This window comes from Buteo buteo, chromosome Z (genome assembly GCF_964188355.1).
Source record: "Buteo buteo chromosome Z, bButBut1.hap1.1, whole genome shotgun sequence".
Lineage (NCBI taxonomy): Eukaryota > Metazoa > Chordata > Aves > Accipitriformes > Accipitridae > Buteo > Buteo buteo.
This window is the reverse complement of record NC_134204.1, coordinates 48424872-48445097: the sequence shown is the minus strand read 5'-3', so window position 1 is coordinate 48445097 and position 20226 is coordinate 48424872. Positions and strand designations below refer to the sequence as shown.

At 36.8% G+C, this 20226-nt stretch overlaps 1 protein-coding gene across 1 annotated transcript in view; it reads left to right on the top strand.

Moving 5' to 3' along the window:
• Positions 1-20226, top strand: part of CNTNAP4 (contactin associated protein family member 4) — a 250869-nt gene that overhangs the window by 60857 nt on the left and 169786 nt on the right. The window contains exon 3 of the mRNA XM_075019693.1: positions 16191-16384. Coding sequence (XP_074875794.1) covers positions 16191-16384 — 194 coding nt within the window. The remainder of the gene's footprint in view (positions 1-16190; positions 16385-20226) is intronic.

The window sequence follows — 20226 nt, the reverse complement described above, 5'->3', positions numbered from 1 at the left end:
AAAGATGACTGAAAACTAAATACAGTGACTTAAGGAGAGTTATACTAACTTTCCATCTGAGGATCTGGCATCGTGTGTCTATAGATACAACTGAATGAATTACTATATAATCTTGGAATTACTGAAAATGTCAGTAGACTGACAAACACTTTAATTATTGATGTGCATATTTTCTAAATAAGTAACATATGCCATATAATTGCATAAGTGAACAGCGTGCGGGGAGTCATTAACTGGAACACCAAATTAGGGAAATACTGTTTATCTAGGGGACATTGCACTTAATGGTTTGATCTCATCCTTTTACATGTTTCTCAGGTCAAGTACTTCACAAATGTACATGGACACACATGCACATGCATATTGTGACACTTGAAAGAGAGTACCTTACGCAGAGCAAAAATGGAATCAGACTAGACATTTGAGTTGACTTATAGAGTAACTGTCAGTCCATTGTAGAATATTCATATTCTTGTGCACATAAGCACAAATAGACTGTAAGCACCAGAAGGGTAATGCTGCACTTGTTCTCTTATAAAATCACATTCTCTTTGTGTATGTCAGATCTGTGTGCAGGCCAATAGCCAGATGGAGTTGGCCACTGTTCCCCTGATGCTAGCTGTAGTAATTTCTACCCACAATAATAGAAATAAAATAAAGCTTTTCTGTTTTAAATATATACACTGAGAGTACTGTTGCTTGGAAACTGCAGGTGCCAATATTTTATCTGTTTGCTTTGCTGTATTAAATGCACCATGTTGGATGTGCTAAAACAGGTGCCAAAGTCAGTGAATTGGCATTTACAGGGTTGAAATAGAATTTCCAGAATTACTACCATCAGAAAGTGAATCACTGAGGATTGAGATTAAAGTAATGATAAAAACAGCAGACACAAACATGTTCATCTGCTCAGAGATACTGCCCTGCTCATTTTTTAGCAGGTTATACAAACATATTGCTCCTGCTAAGTACAACTGAAGGTGCAACTGGAGATGATCTATCTAGCTTTACAGTAGAACTGGCTGATAAATATGAGGAAGACTTAAGATTTAGTTTGATATTCTTTTTAAATTTGTTGCCATTCTTTTTACAGTTCACTGATGTTGCTGCTTAACACTATACAAATCAGTGTGCAATTCCTCAAGGAAAATATAAGAGTATCTGAAGTATTCTACTTTTTCTGCAGTACAGTTAAAAATATTTTTTAGTTCATACCTGTGTCAATCTGCTCTCAATAAATGTCAGTATTTCCTATTAAAATGGCAGTGGTGGATTTATGTTTGAGGAGACAGGAACACAAATTATAAATGAATGTCTGGATCACAGAAATACAATCTGGGTATATATATTTGTATTTTTCAATGTAATTCACAGCACTGAAGACTGTAGCTCGAGTTAGGAAATTCAGTTTAATTACCCTGGAAAACATCATCAGAACACTGTCACAGTGACATATATTTAAAATATTCAGTCATCTTGTGTCACATACACTGAGGCCAGCTGGTCAATACAAAATGTTTTAATCTTGCTTTCCTTTTCTTTTAATTCTGTGACCATAGTCAGTAAAATATTGGGATGGCTTCATCATTCACTAGCTTGAAGTGAGCAGTGGTCAATGAAAAAGAACCAGGTTTGATGTGGTTTGATAGTTTGGTTTTATCTGCTTGTTTCACATCAGAGGCAATGAAAGGAAAACATCCAGAAAGAAAGAAGAAGATTAAAATTTTTAAAAGTGAATGAATTGCAGAAGTTCAAATGTAAAAGCATCTTTGTCAATGTAAAACATTTTTGGCCATGAAAGCTATGGCTAATTATGAGTGCTAGCTTTAAATTGCAAGACAGCAGAGTAACATGTTGGGTCAGACCACTGAACAAGGACAACAAATATAGGTGGTTCACTGAAAGCAGCTGCAATGTAAAGAGCATGTGAAAATTTATTAGCTTAAAAGAAGTTGTATAACTTCATCAAATTGTGCTGAACAGTGTATTGGAGTTAGTTATGCTTTTTTTTTATTGTAACAAATTTTGATACAAAAAATACATATTTTCCATTTCCATTCCATTTGGTTTATATCTACTAACAGAATGTTGTCTATACAATTAGAAATTACATCAGTACAGGATTCTAAATAAGAATTTTCCTTAAACTCAGCAGTATAATCAAAGACGGTGGCAATGAGATCCTTTTATTCTTGTTTTCACCATGAAGTTTTCTGTGCAACATCTACCTATGAACAAAATGATCTCCTAAAAAATTTACAGTGCTGAGGTGTAAAAAATCCCCACTTTGCTGATGAAGAAAAAAGAGAGAGAAGATTAAGGATGAAAAGTAGTAATTCAAGCTTCACACAGAGCAGGATTTACTAATACAGCATCCTTAACCTGGATATACCCAGAGACTAGAGAAAGAAAAAACAACAGCACTGCTGCAAGAATGCATTTTCCTAATAATGAAACAATCTCCCAAATTAAGTTCTGGCTAAATTTCAGCCTTGGATTATTGTCAGAATACATGCCAAAAAGGGGTACACCTGCAAACTACATGAAATTCCTAGTTCCTAGTAAGGGAGATAATTTGCTGATGATCATCAAATAAAAGTGGTTGGTGATCGTCAAGAATGATGCAAATCTTGTAATGAACTGGCACCCTTCCAAAATACTTTTTCCTGACAACCATTGTCTATGAAGAACAAGAACTGCTTTCCCAGCAGAAATCTGTTGGAAGGATATTTTTCTAGTACCTGCCTTTTTCTGGGGGAAAAAAAATCCCTTTTAAATACATAGCAGGAATGGCTCAGCCTCAGAGTATATCCTACACAATTACAGCTTCATTATTGTATTTCTAAAAAACTCCTTATCTATTTAAATGAAAATATGGTCTACTTTCAAAGAGTAAAAGATAATATTAATTACATAAAAGTGTTTGACTCAAACTTGGGCTTTCCAACACATACAAAACATGTTGCCTAGTGTAGACAGCTGGTTCGTAGCACTTTGTGGTATCATGGTGATGAAAAATCTGAAGAAAAAAACCTGCCTTTAAAGGCAGATAAGTCTTTAAATCACTGCTAATAAGTTCTTCTTTTGATAAACTATGACAATCACCTTTATAAAATATCTCCCTGGATATATTTACATAATGATTGATTGAGGAGAAATGTCTTCAAAGCCTTCTGAAGATAGAATGTAAAATGGGATTCACTCACTCACTCACTTGCTCTCTCTCTCGCTCACTCATTTACCTAAATTACTGTTAACACAGAAGGGGGATGAAATAAAGTTAGCTACATTCTTCTAACTGGCTTCATGAAGCTAGAGCAAACTTTGTCATTATTAATACTATTTTCCAGCACCTTTCTGTCATGTTGAATCAGATCAAAAATGCCTCTGAAACTTTTCTTGACATAGTAACTGCTACTTGTCACAAATTATTATTAAAACCTAACATTAATTTTATAATACCTGCCACAATTTTGAAATTTAAGATCTTTACATATTAAATATTCTGACAGCTGAGAAAATAAATGCAATTGCTCCCTCTCTTCTAAGATCGTACCTGTTTTCTTCATTGATACTCAGGTTCAGAGTATCTTAAAATAAGGTAGATTTTCCTACAAAATTAAGCTTGTTCTGCATTTGAGGCCACTGGAGTAGCTGCTCCACCCACCTCCCTTAGAAGAGAGTCTGTCTGACTGAAGCATTCATATGGCTCTTTTAATGTTCTACCTAGCTCAAAAGTCCCTGAAATCTTTTAGTAGTTCTGATTTCCATTGAGAAAGCACTGCATGCCACCTATGAAATACTACTGGGAAAATACAGCTTCCTTACATGGATAAGCTAACAAATAGCTGTTATTTCTATACTTATTCCTGGAAATTACTCAGATAAATTCCTCTCATTCTTAAACTTTCAAGAAGCAAGCCTTCTTGGCTCATTTCTTGACAGCAAAGGTAACATTATAGCTTTCAGAATCAGATGCCATTCATGTGGGACTTCTTAGTGTTTCTTCAGACAGTGCATCTCATGAAATATTCTTGTGAGTGAGAAGTTCTGGTTTGGGTTTTTTTTTTGGTTGGGTGTCTTTTTTTGTTATTTTTTTGTTTGTTTGTTCTGTTGTTTTTTTTAGTGTGTAGGGTTTTCCCAAGTACAACACCTTTATAAATGCATCTTTTAGTTATTCTTTCACAACATTTTCTGAAGACTAGCCAAGAGCATCCAGACAATGTTGGCTCATCTGTTAGGAAAGAAAGGGTGGTACTCAGGACCTTCAGAGTTTATATAGCCCAACAAAGTCTGATTTTGTTACAATGTAGGGAGGTAAGTATTGTTTTCCTAAAAGAGAACACTATTCAGAAGACCTCTTTGAAGGGGAAATCTTGTTCTGATTCTTGAAATCTATCCAAGATTTCATTCTGTGTTTCTGTTATTGAGACCTTAGTACTTATATTGAGCTTAACCTAAGTCCGTCCATTTTTAAAATATGAAGGCAAGACCAGAAAACAGCTAAAGAGCTATGCATAAAATTGGAAGTATTTGTTTTACCATTTCTTCTTAATAGTTAGGACAGCTTCAGCTATTACTTGGTTTCCCAGATTCAACTTACATTATTTAAGCACTACTAAAATCGATGGGAAGAGCTTAAAATATTGAGTGGTTTCCTACAGAATCCAGTTATGTCAAACATACTGAACCATGACACTGTCCTGGAATCCACAGACATGGAATCTGTTTATACACTTTTAAATCAGCAGGTCACAACTGCTTTTAGTCTCCCCCAGATGACTAATATGTCTCTTTCATGCAGAAAGTAATTGCTTACCAGAAGTCTTAAATTCCCCAAACTATTCAAAGCCTACCTTTTGAGTAATATCTAAATAAAGAGATATTTCTTTTTTCTTACAATTTAACTCAACACAATATAGCTGCTAAACTCACCTGCTTAAAATAAGAAGGCAAGGAGCCTGCAGAGATGAAAACACCAAGGCTGTTCTCTTTGGGATCAGATAGACATGAGCCTTTCTTCAGGGAATAATAACCCTTTTTGAAGAGCTGAGCTTCACTGCATTGAATGTTCTTTTGTCTTTTTGGGTGTTAGGATTGGTTATTTTATATGATAGCTTTAAATATAGGTAATACATGAGTATGAGAAAGACCTTTTAGTGCTGAAAATAATCTAATGGAAGCAATAGGATTTTGCTTATATCAAAAGCAAAAGATAATGCAGCTATCAAACATGTGGTTGAAAAATACTATGCAGAAACTTTATATATGGAGCACTGACTGCAGAGCTGGCTTCTGATCTAGCAGTCCCTCTCTGCCTCCTTCTGTCTGTGTTCAAAGATGATTCTGTGTCCAGTATTTCTTACTCATAGCTCAAGGTCCATCATCCTCTTCTCAGTTTTACTTGCCACAGTTTATCCATGGTTTCAAATTTTGATGTTTACGCCTGCGTCTTTTATCACTGAGATATGACTCAGAACAGCATTGTTGCTATGGATTATGCATAGCCTTTCTGACAAACTGGCCAAGTTGTGATTTACACTGTTTGGCATCTTTGGCTATTTAGGTTGTTCCTCATAATTACTTTTCCTGCACTCTGTTAGTGTATAAATGGGGGTTTCTAATTGCATGAGCTCTATTTCTTGGATTGCCTTATTCAAGCACAGGAGAACTAAAATCTAGAAGAAAAAGGTTCAATCCCAGCATTCATCCTCTTCACCAGTTCTGTTATTCAAGAGACTTTTCTAAGAGACCAAGACGGTTCTTGCCTGGTAGCAATCCTTCAACATTGTTTTTAGGATATTTCCCCCACCCCCCTTCGTGATTATTTATCAGTCAATAAAATTTTAGAGAACTAAACCCTTGCATTGTTTACTTAAGTGTTAGCCTATAGTTTTGTAATCCTTCACTTGTGAAAGAGGATGCCTTGCTTTTCAGCTTAAGAAAGGAAATAATATCATATTTCAATATTTTAGGTTTTTTGAATGCTCTAAAACACTTCATTTGGCTTTTCTAAGGCTAGAAAGGCTCAGTTGTCAATTACTTGCATGTAGAAAATCTGCTTTGTAGTATGTGCAGCCAAATTTATCCCTGGTGCAACTTTATTGACTTCAAATTAAAATCAGCTTCTGTAAAATGATCCGTACGGGAAATACACAGCTTGGTTAATCAAAGGAAAGCATCCTTTATGATGTGTGTTAGTTTAAATCCGGATTTTTACTTATATGCATTGCTTGCAGTTTATATGATTAAATAAGCAAAAAAATAGGCTGAATTCAAAAGTAGTATAAATGGTGATGCTGGCTAAATGGTATAGTGAACTGCATGTGAAGAAGCTGGTCTGAATATACATATGAGTGTGAAATGTGGTTTACATAACAACATAGACAACAGTAGTCATAGAGCAGGATAAACAAGTAGGGGGGTGCTGTTCATAAAAAGGGGAAATCTTTATATCCATTTCTATTCTCTGTAGTTCAGAATTTTTCAAATGAAGCAGAAGGAGCCTGGCAGCCTGATAGCTATAGAGAACCAGTTTGGAAAGCTTAAGCATCACCTAACAAATTGTCTGCCAGAAAGTTTAAGTTTTAAACCGGATATAACTCTCCAAGTCCACTGTAAGAGTTCCCGGGTATTTTCTGTCATGCATTTGAGGTTTTGGGCCTTTTCCTCATTGTCTTGGTTTCAGCTGGGATAGAGTTAACTGTCTTCCTAGTAGCTGGTACGGTGCTGTGTTTTGAGTTCAGTATGAGCAGAATGTTGATAACACTGATGTTTTCAGTTGTTGCTAAATAGTGTTTAGACTAAAGTCAAGGATTTTTCAGCTTCTCATGCTCAGCCAGCAAGCAGGCTGGAGGGGCACAAGAAGTTGGCACAGGACACAGCCAGGGCAGCTGACCCAAACTGGCCAACGGGGTATTCCATACCATGGGACGTCCCATCTAGTATAGGAACTGGGGAGGGGGGGCCGGGAATCGCCGCTCAGGGACTGGCTGGGTGTTGATGGCGGGTGATGAGCAATTGCACTGCACATCATTTGTACATTCCAATCCTTTTATCATTACTGTTGTCATTTTATTAGTGTTATCATTATCATTATTAGTTTCTTCTTTTCTGTTCTATTAAACCGTTCTTATCTCAACCCACGAGTTTACTTCTTTTCCTGATTTTCTCCCTCATCCCACTGGATGGGGGGGAGTGAGTGAATGGCTGCGTGGTGCTTAGTTGTTGGCTGGGCTTAAACCACGACACTCATTCATATCTAGTTTTGTTCTTTTGTAGCTATTTGCTAATTTTGCTAATTTTTCTGTTTTCAATGTCTTAATGATAATGGTAACGCCACCCTTGTGAAGCGAAGGAATTATGAAAATGCACGCCCTTAAGACACATATCCTAGCAGACAGGAGCCAGGATGAGGAAATAACACCTATTCAGCATTGTGATGTATTTATATTGGTGGCCATGGGAGAAGGCAGGGGATATTTAACCTCCAGAAACAAGGAAAACAATCTCATAGAATTTAAACTATATGTGAAGTGCATAAGAATGAAAATCTTCTAAAAATGTAGGCAATCTGAAGGAAAGCAAGTCTTCTGTAAATTTAGTGTCTAAATCTGGGACATATTACAGGACTACAATCTTGTTTATAGCTTAGCAACTGAAGTGACTAAGAAATTGTTGACTAAACTGTAAGCTGATTACTTTAATGAAGAACACTTCCTTGTACAACTTCTGCAGAAAAGCTTTGTGCATTACTTGGGGGGAGGGTGGAAGGAAACCCCAATATATTGTCACTTAACTGACTTGAAAATGAATGTTACAACATTGTAGAAAGAGAAATCAAGAATAATGAATGTTCACAAGGCAAAATTTGGTTCAATAATATATGAAAGTTGAATGATTGCTTAGGTTTTAAATCTAGAACAAATCAAACAATTTTAATGCATTAAAAATATCAAGAGCTTAGGACATTTTCCCATCATTTAATACTCAGTTTATTTATGAATATTACATAAAATGAAGGAGTTTATTTAACAATCAGTATGTACAAGTGACTGATGGAAACTTTAATCTTTGATTGAACCTCTGCTAGGCTGGATGAAACCAGCCTGCCAGTAACAGCAGACACTCTATTAACCTGTCAGCCATCAAGGCAAGCTGGCAAGTTGCTACTAAAATGGGCTTGAAAAACAGAGATTCATGAGTTAAGAAAAAGAGTTAGTACTTCAGAAAAAATATATAGTTTCTAGATGTGTTCAGTAAATTAATGTACTTTAAAGAGAATTACATTGTATGTGTACAAATATTTTAAAAAATATTTATATTAAAAAGCAATTAAAATAGGAAGAACTAATGTCAAACAGAATCAGAAGATTTTATATATTTTCTGTGAGTGCAACTTAAAGTCAGCATGGTCTTCATGAAAAGGAACTGTGTAATGCTTGGTTTTTTTAAGAGAAATCAAGCATGAAACTTACATGTTTTTGCAGCCTGAATGTAGATTTTTGATATAGTGCACGCAACTAATCTCAATGTTGGTAAGAGTCAGCTGCAAATAAAAAGGGTTAAACCCCCCCTGAAACTCAAACAAAAAGTATCTCTCGTTATAGGTTGTCTCCCTTGTGAAAATGATTTTTCTGATTTGCTGTTAGGTCACAAGGAAAGATGTTTCATCAGTGGCTGTTAGAAAATACAGTGAGAGGTAATTGAAGAAAATGTATGCTTTACATAAATGACACTGGCAAAAAGAAAGGTTAGAGAATCAAGGTGAAAACTAAAAAATCAATCACTTGAAAAGTTTAGGGATGACAAAGTTATGTTCTTCCTGTCAGTCTTAGTTTAGCCCTTGTGTGTTTATACATTTTGGCACGTCTTGATTAACGTACACAGTATCTGCATCCCCATAGAGACTCTTGAGGACCTCCCCTGATCTCCCCAGAAACATCCACACCACAGAGCATGAGCATCTGACAAGCTTTTCTGGTTTTCAACAAGATCCTTTGGACCACCCATTATGCCCCTGACTTCTATGCATCACTATGCCCAGACGTATGCTACAACAAAAAAGATTCTGCTAACCACTACAAATTGTTATGCACATTAATCTTGCTGCAAGGATAGGACACACTTTAAAAAAGACTGTAAGGTCCTGGGTGAGGAGCTAACATTCTCTAATAGTGTTTCTTGCAGGACTGGGCAAATGTTTCATCTCTGTGATGCTGCAGGTAGCAGTCAGATGCTGGGAGGACAGCTGGCTGCTGGACAGTCAGACAGAAGAGCTCCTGAGGAGCCTTTGACAGATGAAAGCTTCGTGTGAACCACAGTGGTGCAGTGCTGCAGGAAACATGTTGCAGCTGTTGAATGGTGATCCAGGCCAGGCTGTGGCTTCACACAGGCTGTTGGAGACATCTTTCTGCTTCTGCTCCATTTCTATTCTGTATGTGCCTTATGTAGCATTGGTCAGTGAAGGGCTGACAGAGGGCTTCTGGGACTGCATCTTTATTGTAAACCCCCAAATCAACTATCCCTGGCATTAGAAGCCTGTGTATCTGTGCCTCTTTCTCTTCTTTCCATGGGAAGTAGTGCAGTATGATGAGGGGGAACAGGCTACCTGGTGGCTTGCCTTGCAAAAACTTCTGGAAAATGTGGTACGCAAGGCAGAAGTACCTCCGTCAGCTGGCAGCAGGTAGTGCTGCCATAACAGAGACTTGGCTTTGCAGGTATTTTTTGTTTGGGTCTTTCTAAGTTGCTCTATCACTTCATTCTGATCAAAGCTCTGCAGTCACCAAGTGAAAATGGTTTTTGCAGATGGGCTTTAAAAATTATGTTCTCAGCACTGTCTGCCTGGCTACTCCTGTTGACAACAAACGATACAACCCTCCCTTTCAATTAAAAAGTTCAAAGTTGTCACCAAATTTACCACTGTGACACAGTATTCTGAGAAGTCTTTGGATACCATGGCACTGCAGGATGATGCTGTGCATGCCTGGAAGCATTAGTGGATGATCTGAGGATCCTTTCATCCACTTTCATACTAAAAGTTAAGTTGTCTGCTCTTGTGTGGTGTGTGCCACAGATAGAGTATATGCTATGGAGGTGGACTGCCCAGATTGTGGGTGTGAAGGCCCTTGTTTTACCTCCCAGGCTGGGTGTTCACAAAGTTTTCTTACTTGCCTGATGCTGCCACACTGCTCTGCACAGCCACTAAAAGATGAAACAGTATGGACATAAAGATAAGGCTGTGGAGACTGCAACAGAGCAGTTGAGGTGCAGCCACTGAAACCACAGAGGAGATGATAATATCACTTACTCTTCCTGAAGAAGTAATTTTAAGGAAAATCTTGTTTGACCTCCTCTGTTTTAAGGTAGAGCATGTGAAATATTAGTGAGGCCTTCCTAGAAAGTAATTGTGAGCATGTGAGATTTATCAGTGATTTGATTTTAACTCAATTAAATTGGGAAGGTGTCAAAGGATGAATCCCCTGGTAAATATTCAGGACCCTGCTTGAATTGAGGGAGCAGGAGATTTCTTTATAAGGTGACTGATTTGATTAGTATTTGTAGATCTTGCGGCAGACCTGAAAAATAAACAAAACAGCACAAAAAGATACTTACTTTATTTGATGGAAAATTAAAGTTTTTGGAAGCCAAAATGTCATGCAGTTGTTTTAATGGAAAACTGAAGGTTTTGATGAAAGTCTTGCAAACAATTCTAGTTTTCAGTTATCAATACTAGGAAGTTGTATGACTTGCTTAGGAAATGATGAGCCATATGCTGGCATTTAACAATGATTATGGGCCAAATAAATTTACTGGAGTTTTTTCTGTATTCACACTGATTTTCCATTTTGTGTAGTTTTCATAATGCCATGAATTTTCTGTCTGGTTTACTGACTCTGAATGAATACGCTTTTTGGCACATTATTTCAGCCCAACCTCACTATAGCCCGAATTCAGCCCCTAGAGACTGCTTGGCCTCTCATTTTAGTGGAGCATCTACATCATTCACAAAGAGCTGCTGGAATGGTGAATTGGTTTTTTATGCGTTGATTTCCGCAATACAAGATGACATGGACATGGTTGTCAAGGTTGGTGGGTTGGAAGGAGTCTCATGATGCCCTGTCCAACCAAGGCACCCAGCAACTCTGCCCCAAATACCCGTGTATGGTTGCACGACTAACCAAATCCAACAGGTGTTAAAACTCAGATGTATTCTTCAGCAAAAGTTAGTTAGAAGTCCAGTAACATCTTGTAAAACCACAGGCTCAATGATGTAAAGAGAATTAATGCTACACGGCCAACTTCAGAGTCCCCAAGATTTAAAGTGATGACTCAAATTGTGCATATCACTCCCCTAAAAGCTGAGGGCTCTCTCCCTCAAGAAGTTACCTCGGGCCGTGCCCCGACCCGAAGGGGAGTCCCCAACTGCAGACCCGCTGCTCCCAGGAGGACTGGTTCCCACGTGTCCTCCGGCGGGACCCCATTTATACCCCTGTCGAATCTGACCAGTGGTCATTTAATTCTGTTGGCTAGGAAGGTCACGTTGGTGTACCTGGGGCATCTCGATTGGCCAGTTCAAATTTCAACCTGCAGCCTCCAGGGTTTCCTTCCCCTTCTCCCTTCCTGGAAGTTTTGTTTCCTGCTGGCAGGATGGGGGGCAGAATGTACTGCCACACTGCCCTGTTACTTTCTTGAAGGAAGAAATCCTTGCTGTTGAGTTGTATGCCGTATTCTCCTTAACATCTGTTGGCACTGAGTGACTGCTATCAGCATAGGTGGGAGGAGATGGGACATGGCAGGGGCTGCTGTGTAAAGATGAGTGTAGTGCAAATGGAGGCTGCTACATGGGAATTTCTAGGGGGAAACTTCTCAATAGGAAAGAGGAGACTTTCATGAAGAACTGAATTTACCTGAAAGGAGGGTGAGGGATTTTTCCGAGTAGTTTGGAGATTGTCTTAAATTCAGTGTCATCTTTATCTTGCATTAATTATCTTTAGAACTTGTATTTGACCTGGAAATGTGCTTGTTGTGCATGTGCCTGCTTTCAGGGGAGAGGCTGAATGGGCCACATTTCTCTGAGAGTGCTGCTTGAGAAAAGTTGGAGGCCTCAGTGGCATCTTCCCAGAGAACAAACTTGTGGTAGGCTCTGTTTTCAGTCTTGGTTTTACAGTAACTAATACATTGTTAGAAATACGTTAGTGATGTAAGATGTAATATCATATAAAGTATTTGGTGAGGAATTGTGTAATGAGGCCCTTTCACTTCATAAACTAAATGAAAACACAGAAAGTGTATGTCAGGGAGCAGGACGGGCTGGCTGAGCTCAAATGGGCAGGTCATATGGGGGAAGACCCATGGGAGACTGGGCAGAGCTATTAAATTCTTTTCGTACCCTTGGGGCACTAATATTGTTTTAGAAAGATTAGTGAAAACAAGATCATGGAAAAGACATAGAGAAACCAAGAGCTTCTGGGTGGGAGACGAATGGCTAGTCTAGAAAGGAGACTCACATGGTGTCACTGAGGACTACAGAAATATTTTTAGTATTTTATCCAGAGCTGTGTATTATTGTTAGTTATATCTCTGCTCTTTTGGGGGGAGGGGAAGACTACAAAAAAAATTCATTTGTCCTCAGTGCAAAATGAGGTACATCTGAAATCTTGATTATTTCTTTCTTTCTTTTTTTTTTTTTTCATGAAAGTAGTAAACTGTTTTATAACTATCTTTAAATATCTTTATGGGTTTACTTTGTTGCTGATTATTACAGATGCATGACTAACCAGATCCAACAGGTGTTGAAACTCAGACCCTCCAGGGTAGGCCTGGCATCCCTACCTGATCCCGCGTGGTAGTACCGGTACCTCCACTGGTACTCCGGGGTAGTACCGGTACCCCTAGTGGTGCTCTGGGGTACACCTGCTGTCCCTACTAGCGCTCAGGGTTAGACCCGCCCTCCCTACCTGACCCTCCGGAGTAGACCCAGTATCCCTACCTGATGCTCCAGTGTAGGCCTGGCGTCCCTACCCGACGCTCCGGGGTAGTACCAGTACCCCCACTGGTACTCCGGGGTACACCTGCTTCATTAATATGAGTATGGTATGATGAGTTATTTCCTGTTTTAATGTAATAAATAATCACTTAGTTAATTCAGGCCTTAATAGTTAACAACAGACTTTTCTAATTCTGGTTTTATATCATTTAACTTAATCTGTGGATTTGGGAAGTAAGATACACCAAGTAGGAGATTCAATTTAAATTACTAACCACCACTGTCATCATTTAACTCCAGCCAGCAACTAAGCACCATGCAGCCTCTCACTCACTTCCCCCCAACCCAGTGGGATGGGGGAGAGAATCATGAAAAAAAACCCCAACCCTTCATGGGTTGAGATAAGAACAGTTTAATAGGACAGGAAGAAAGAAAATAATAATGATAAAAACAATAAAAATAAAATTACAATAATAATAATAATAATAATAATTAATAATAATTAATAATAAAAAAAGAATTGGAATATACAAAACAAGTGATGCACAATGCAATTGCTCACCACTTGCCGACCAATGCCCAGTCAGTTCCCGAGCAGCAATGCACCCTCCCTTTTCCAACTGCCCCCAGTTTATGTACTAGGTATGACATCACATGGTATGGAATACCCCTTTGGCCAGTTTGGGTCAGCTGCCCTGGCTATGTCTCCTCCCAACTTCTTGTGCCCCTCCAGCCTGCTTGCTGGCTGAGCATGAGAAGCTGAAAAATCCTTGACTTAGTATAGCAACAACTGAAAAACATCACTGTGTTATCAACATTCTTCTCATACTAAATTGAAAACATAACACTATACCAACTACTAGAAAGAAAATTAACTCTATCCCAGCCAAGCCAGGACAACCACTGCCCCACACTCATTCTCAGTGAAGACTGATGTGACAAAGTCTTCGTAATTACATTTGCCTCCTTGTAAATGCAGAATACCACTTTTACATTACACTTATTTTTACTGAATACCTATCTTAGGCAAATGCTTTTCTCCACCCTCATTTCCAGAGATGTGTCTATATTTCTTCTGTTAGATGTAGTCAGTTAAGTGTTCACTTAAGGAAAACATATTCTGTGTCAGATCTCACATTTATTAGAGACAGGTCAAATTTTGAAGGAATCCATTTTCAGAAACTGTTAATTCTTGACCATTTCGCCAACTTGCATGTGCAAACATGGGGGGGGTTTGAGTTATATGATATGAATTTTCCTTCAGAATTGTTTTCTTATAATCTTTTTTAAAAAAATATTCTAAACTTATTGAGAAACAGCATGGATGGGATACAATGGTTGCCTTTAAGTCACTGCTGAGACTAATTGTAGCTGTTTTTAAATTAATTTGCTAAATAATTATATCACTAATTATGATTAAGTGAAAATTCAAATCCTCACTCAGCTACAGTTTCCATGACAAACAGGTTCATAAAGAAACCACAGAAAATTCATGTGTAGAAAAGTCTATAATTATATCCTGGAACTGATATCTCTTCTTATGAAGAAATGAATAAAAGGAGAAACTCAGTGGGAGTTAAGGCAAAATATCTCAAAGTATTTACATGAAGTTCTAAATCCTGATTTAGATAAAGAGCTAAAAAAAAAATTTTAAATTCTACACAGTTTTTAACTCTACCTATAGACTTAAATCTGTTATATTTTAATTAGTTCATAAATGTGTGGACAAAGGACTTGTTATATACATGGAGCTTTACGTATTTGTCTCAGGTCTTTCCACTTACTTTGCTCTGTAGAATGAACCTCACTTTTTGTGGCTTATGAACACCCATATGATTTCCCACCATTTTTTTTTTAAATGACAGGTTTAAATCCCTAAGTAACAATTTGTTTTTCTTTTCGTTTTTTCTAGAGGAGGTAATGTTAAGGACTTGACTCATGACCCTGAACAGAATTAAACCATACTTGATGTTTTATTCATGAAATATTATGCATCTTGAAGCCCATACAAGCATAAGATTGGATTGCAGTTGTCGATTTCCACATAATACAGTGTTTATTGGTTGTTGTGGGAACTAGATATATCTGTTCTTGTTCTGTGTCTGTATGCTTTAAGAACTTTTCAAGGTGCCTCTTATGTTTGTAAGTTTGTCTGAATTAGATCTAAATCTGTGCTTACAAAATGGATCTTTTGTCATTTGTTGTCACTCCATTCTCTAATAAAACCCACCAGATGCTAACCGTGTCTGAATACTTGCATATTTTGCAAAATATTTTCGTAAACCAACATTTTCTCTTACGAGATAGTTTATGACCTACCCTTGGGCTTTTCCATCCAACTTCACAGACAAGCCAGTAGCCTGATCTGAGTATATAAAGGCAAACTAAGGAAGACAAGAGAGAACAGAATTGATATGATGTCTTTCTTAATTTCAACATGTCTTTCCTAGAATTTATATGGTGTCTTTCTTAATTTCAATATGTCTTTCTGATTAGTTAAAATACTATAGGAGTTTTATATATAGCTATGTGTTTTGGGTTAAACTTCATCTTGAAAACCAGTCTGCCTCCTGATTGAAACTGCATGTATATATACCTCATACTTTTACTGCTTTGCCTACAAATTGTTTGATCATTTTAAGAGGCATATGTAAATTTATCATCTAACTGTGCGTTATGCCTTCATATATAAATCTGTGTATCAAGGCCTCACAGAACAGAGTGATACAGAAGCATTCAGGTTAGACAAGACCTCAGGAGATTTTCTAGTCCATATAAAATGAATTGAGATGTATAAAACAAATAAACAAAATTCTGAGGTTTTGACTTGAAGAGTCTAATTGGATAAGAATTATTCTTTAAGATTCATTACAAAACAGAGAAAGAAGAGAGTGAATAAATTCACAACTTTTAATAGTTATAATTGATTACATATATCAAGTAAACTGTATAAATTTTTATAATAGTTATTAAATAATATCAAGACAGTTTTGGTGAAATGATATCTTGAATTAGAATCATAGAATCATAGAATGGTTTGGGTTTGAAAGGACCTTTAAAGACCATCTAGTTTCAAACCCTTGTCTTAGACAAGGACATCTTTCACTAGATCAGGTTACTCGAATTAATTTTTGCATATACAAGCTTTGTGTTATCTTGCTTCTTTTACAAATACATTTCAATCTTTTTCATTCTCTTTAAGGTGCTGGTGGCTGGTCACCACTTGTGTCCAATAAATATCAATGGCTTCAGATTGATCTTGGTGAAAGAACTGAGATTACTGCTGTTGCTACTCAAGGGGGTTACGGGAGCTCCGACTGGGTAACAAGCTACCTTCTGATGTTTAGTGATGGTGGACGAAACTGGAAGCAGTATCGTCAAGAAGAAAGCATTTGGGTATGTTCTTTCAGTAATGAGAATTAAGTTTCTACAGAAGACTTAAAATACGTGTGCTATATATTGTTGCAGATATGAACAAAGCAGTGGAATATAAAGAACTACACTGGAAGTGTTTAGATAGTAATTTAATTTAGCTTTTGACAAGATAAAAGGCTGTAAAAAGGAAACAAACATAAAAAACCTAGCCTTAGCATTACTCCATTAAGTCTCAAGAAGGTATTCTGAGTACTAAAAATGTACTGTAAAATCTCTTTTGCCTTGCTATGTATGGTAAAGTTGTTTTCTCAAAGTATTGATCTCAGTGTGTTAAATGTGGCTTTTTAATTAGGAAAAAAAACCCCAGCAACCCAACTTGCTTTATTTTTTCTGGAACTTGTAATCTGATTGTAAAAATAAAATGAAGCAACTCAAAGATATCAAAATCATAACAAAACAAATACTACTTTTTTAAAAACAAATAAATATCAAGCAATATTTAATTTTTGGTCATCTAATTCAGAGTCTAGTTTCTGATATTCCAACCCATTTATCTCCTATTAGCTTTGTAGCTAATAATAATAATTAATAAGCCTTGTTATGCTCATCACTTTCTATTCACATGAATTTTATTTGGAGTAAAAGATACACAACAGCAGACAGATGATGTCCAAAATCCACATGGAAAATTGAATGGTACAGTTCTAGAGCAGAGTTGCATCTTTCCTTGGTTCCCAATGGCTAGCAGCTTGGACTAAAGGAAGAATATTGGTACTTGTGGTCTACGATTTTATCCTGTCAAGTTATTTCTATCCTTCTGTCCCTACAAAGAGCTGGTTCATTTTTAAATTTTACTAAGCTTTAAGCTTCAGTTGTTTCTTGCTGCAGTTAAACATTATGTTAGAACGTGTTTCATTTTATACATTTTAATTTTGTTTACTTTTAATTCAAAATGGTCTTGTCAGTCTTATTGTCAAACCCCATCTATGGTATAATGAGATTATGCAGTGGCTTACTTGTTGCACAATTATCCTTCTTTTTGAATTTGCTACCTACTTCCACTTCAGATTGTGTTTTCATAACAAAGAGAAATAAATGAGTTTCTAATCCATATGGCTGTGGGGAGTAAGAAAAGAAAAACAACCTTCCAAATGTTAAATGAGCATAAGCTGCTACAATATTGTCTTTGCTCATCTTCAGACAGACTGTTAAAACAAATCTGAGAGCTAAAGCTGCTTGATTTCTTTTGAAATCCCACATTGGTATTGCAAATAGTGATGCAGATAGTTATTTCTTGAATATTGCCACGAGTAAAATATCAAACAAAAGTGCCAAATATTGTTAAATGCTCATGCAGACACTGGGGTAAGGATTTTTTTAGATCTGTAGGAGGGGAAAAGTAAGGTTTCAATTCCATTATCTCAAACTTAATAAAAAAATGATTATTTTAATGATTGCAGTGCAGATTGGAGGTATGGCTTGCAGGCAGTGATGTATAATTCAAGGATGTAAACCATCAGATTCAGGGAGAGTCTACTGATCTTTTTTATGTATCTTTATTTAGGAGTTCTGCTTCTAGGGGAATATATTTTCTCTTTTCTAAACTAATGCATAGACGTAGTCTTGGAATGAAACTCTTAAATCTCTATTTATTTTATAGATTTTCTCTGACTGTTATCTGTTTATGTTAAGTCTTCTTAAATGAAGTGCCCAAGTTCATTTCAGGCAAGAACATCCCACATTTTATGATACCTACTGCATTATTTCTATCCTCTTTCTGAGTCATTGCCCTATTACAAGATTGCTTACCAGAGGTAACCTTTTTCTTTTTTTTTTTTTTTTTTTTTTTTTTTTAACTACTACTGTGCATTAGAATGATGGAAGATGTCCAGATTTGTGGGCCATGTGTTGCTATAAGTACTTCAGAATTCTTCACCGTATGTACGGATTTGCACTTTGTTACCACTCTTTCTAAACTTTCTTCTGTACAGTTTCACAGCTCCCTACTTTTTATTTTCCTTTTCAGAAGTTAGTTTTGAATTGTCTTTGTCAGCTTATGGTTTATCTTAAGGTACTGAAGCTTCTGACATCAGTGGAGCTGACCACAGTTTTTTCATTCACTGTAAAATTTTTGTAACAACTGAGATGCAAAGAGGACTATCTAGGCATCTGCAAATGATCTAGTTATAAAAACTTTCTTTAAAGTCTGTGGAAAGGGTAGTCTTTTCTAAGGCTGGTTCTCTGACCTTAGATGTCTTTGTTAGGTTGAAATGAATCATGTACAAGTATCTTACCCCTATCTCATCTGTGAAATGCTTCATTGCCTATTAGTGCTGAATTTGAATGTAGATATTCTAAAGTTAGGTGAGATGAACCTCTCTTCCCTCTTGTGGCTACTAAATATGATTTGTTTTCACATCTCTGCATATTAGGCATTGGTTTAGAAGGAATCATGGTGACTGTAGTCTTTACCCATGCAGTGTACCTTGATCTCAGTCTTCTCCTTGACAGTTTACTGATGACCTAAATGTATGTCTTACTTGCTATCTTATACCTGTAAGGAGTTTATCTTTCATGTAGATTTAATTTATTGTTTAAAATCCTTTAATTCCTAAATGTATTTTTGAAAGACTAACTCCATTACTGTTACTAGGACTGCTCTCATTGTAGGTTAAGTATAGTTAGGTATAGATTTTGAATAGGTACTTTTCTTAGTTCAACAAAAAAAAATCTGTTTGCACGCTCATTTTGATTTCTTTCCTCACTGACATGACTATCATTGTCTTTTTTAAAGTTATCTCTAAGTATTTTCTGCGCTGTTCTTGATACTTAAGTTAAGATTTTTCGGGCAGCAACTCCTAGAATGAATATGAACATCTTTTTAAAAGTCAGGACAGTCTGGTCAAGATATAATTCTCAAGTCAAATAATTGTTATTAATGGTAAAATATATATTTTTGGACAGAACTATTTTCCTCTGAGGATGATTAGTTTAATCTTGGAAAGACATTAACTCAAATCAATTTTAGATTTTCTTTAATGTTACTATAAATGTAAAAGTGTTTGAACAAGGAATGTTGTGTGTCTTTATGTGTATGTTCTTCAATCTATTTCTATTTTGTCTATTCCTTAGGGTGTAATTTGAGATGCAGTAAAGCCCAACCTCCCAAGCCCAACCTTTTGCATGGTTCTTTTGTTACCTCTGAAATGAGCAGTGGTTGCAAATCTGTTTGTATATTAAGCTATCAGATTTTTACTCTGGAAAGGACAATCTTTTCATTTGTTTTGTTTCAAACTTCAGGAGGTATACAGTAAAACATCATAAAAAATGTATGGCAAACAAGCTTTGGTTCAAGAAGTGCTAAGAAATTTTTTACGTCTTTAAATATTACCTTCAGTAGTGGTACTGCTATTACTTCTTCCTAACAATTTGTATTCTTGATATCATCACCTATGTTTTTTCTGTGAAGAATCTCATAATGTAATCGTGTCCCGATCCAATGTCGGGGAAGGTTTCGTTATGATCCCAAGAGCGAGATTAAGACACAAACGAGGTCACATGCCGTATAGTCAAAATAGGTTTTATTATCAAAAGTGGAAAATGGTAGCGATAGGATAGAATGGAAGAAAAGGTAGAAATTAAGCAAGCAGTCGGGATAGGATTGCCAGGATAGTCACCACCACGGTTCCAGCGGCATCCTGTTGGTCTTCAGGCAGGCAGTCGGTGGTGGGGGTTGCAAGGACGGTCATCACCACGGATCCAGCGGCGTCCGGTTGGTCCTCAGTCTTCAATTCTTTGGTGGTGAAGAAGGCCCACCAAAAATAGTTTTTTATAGGGTATATTTCAATGTTGTCATGCGCTGC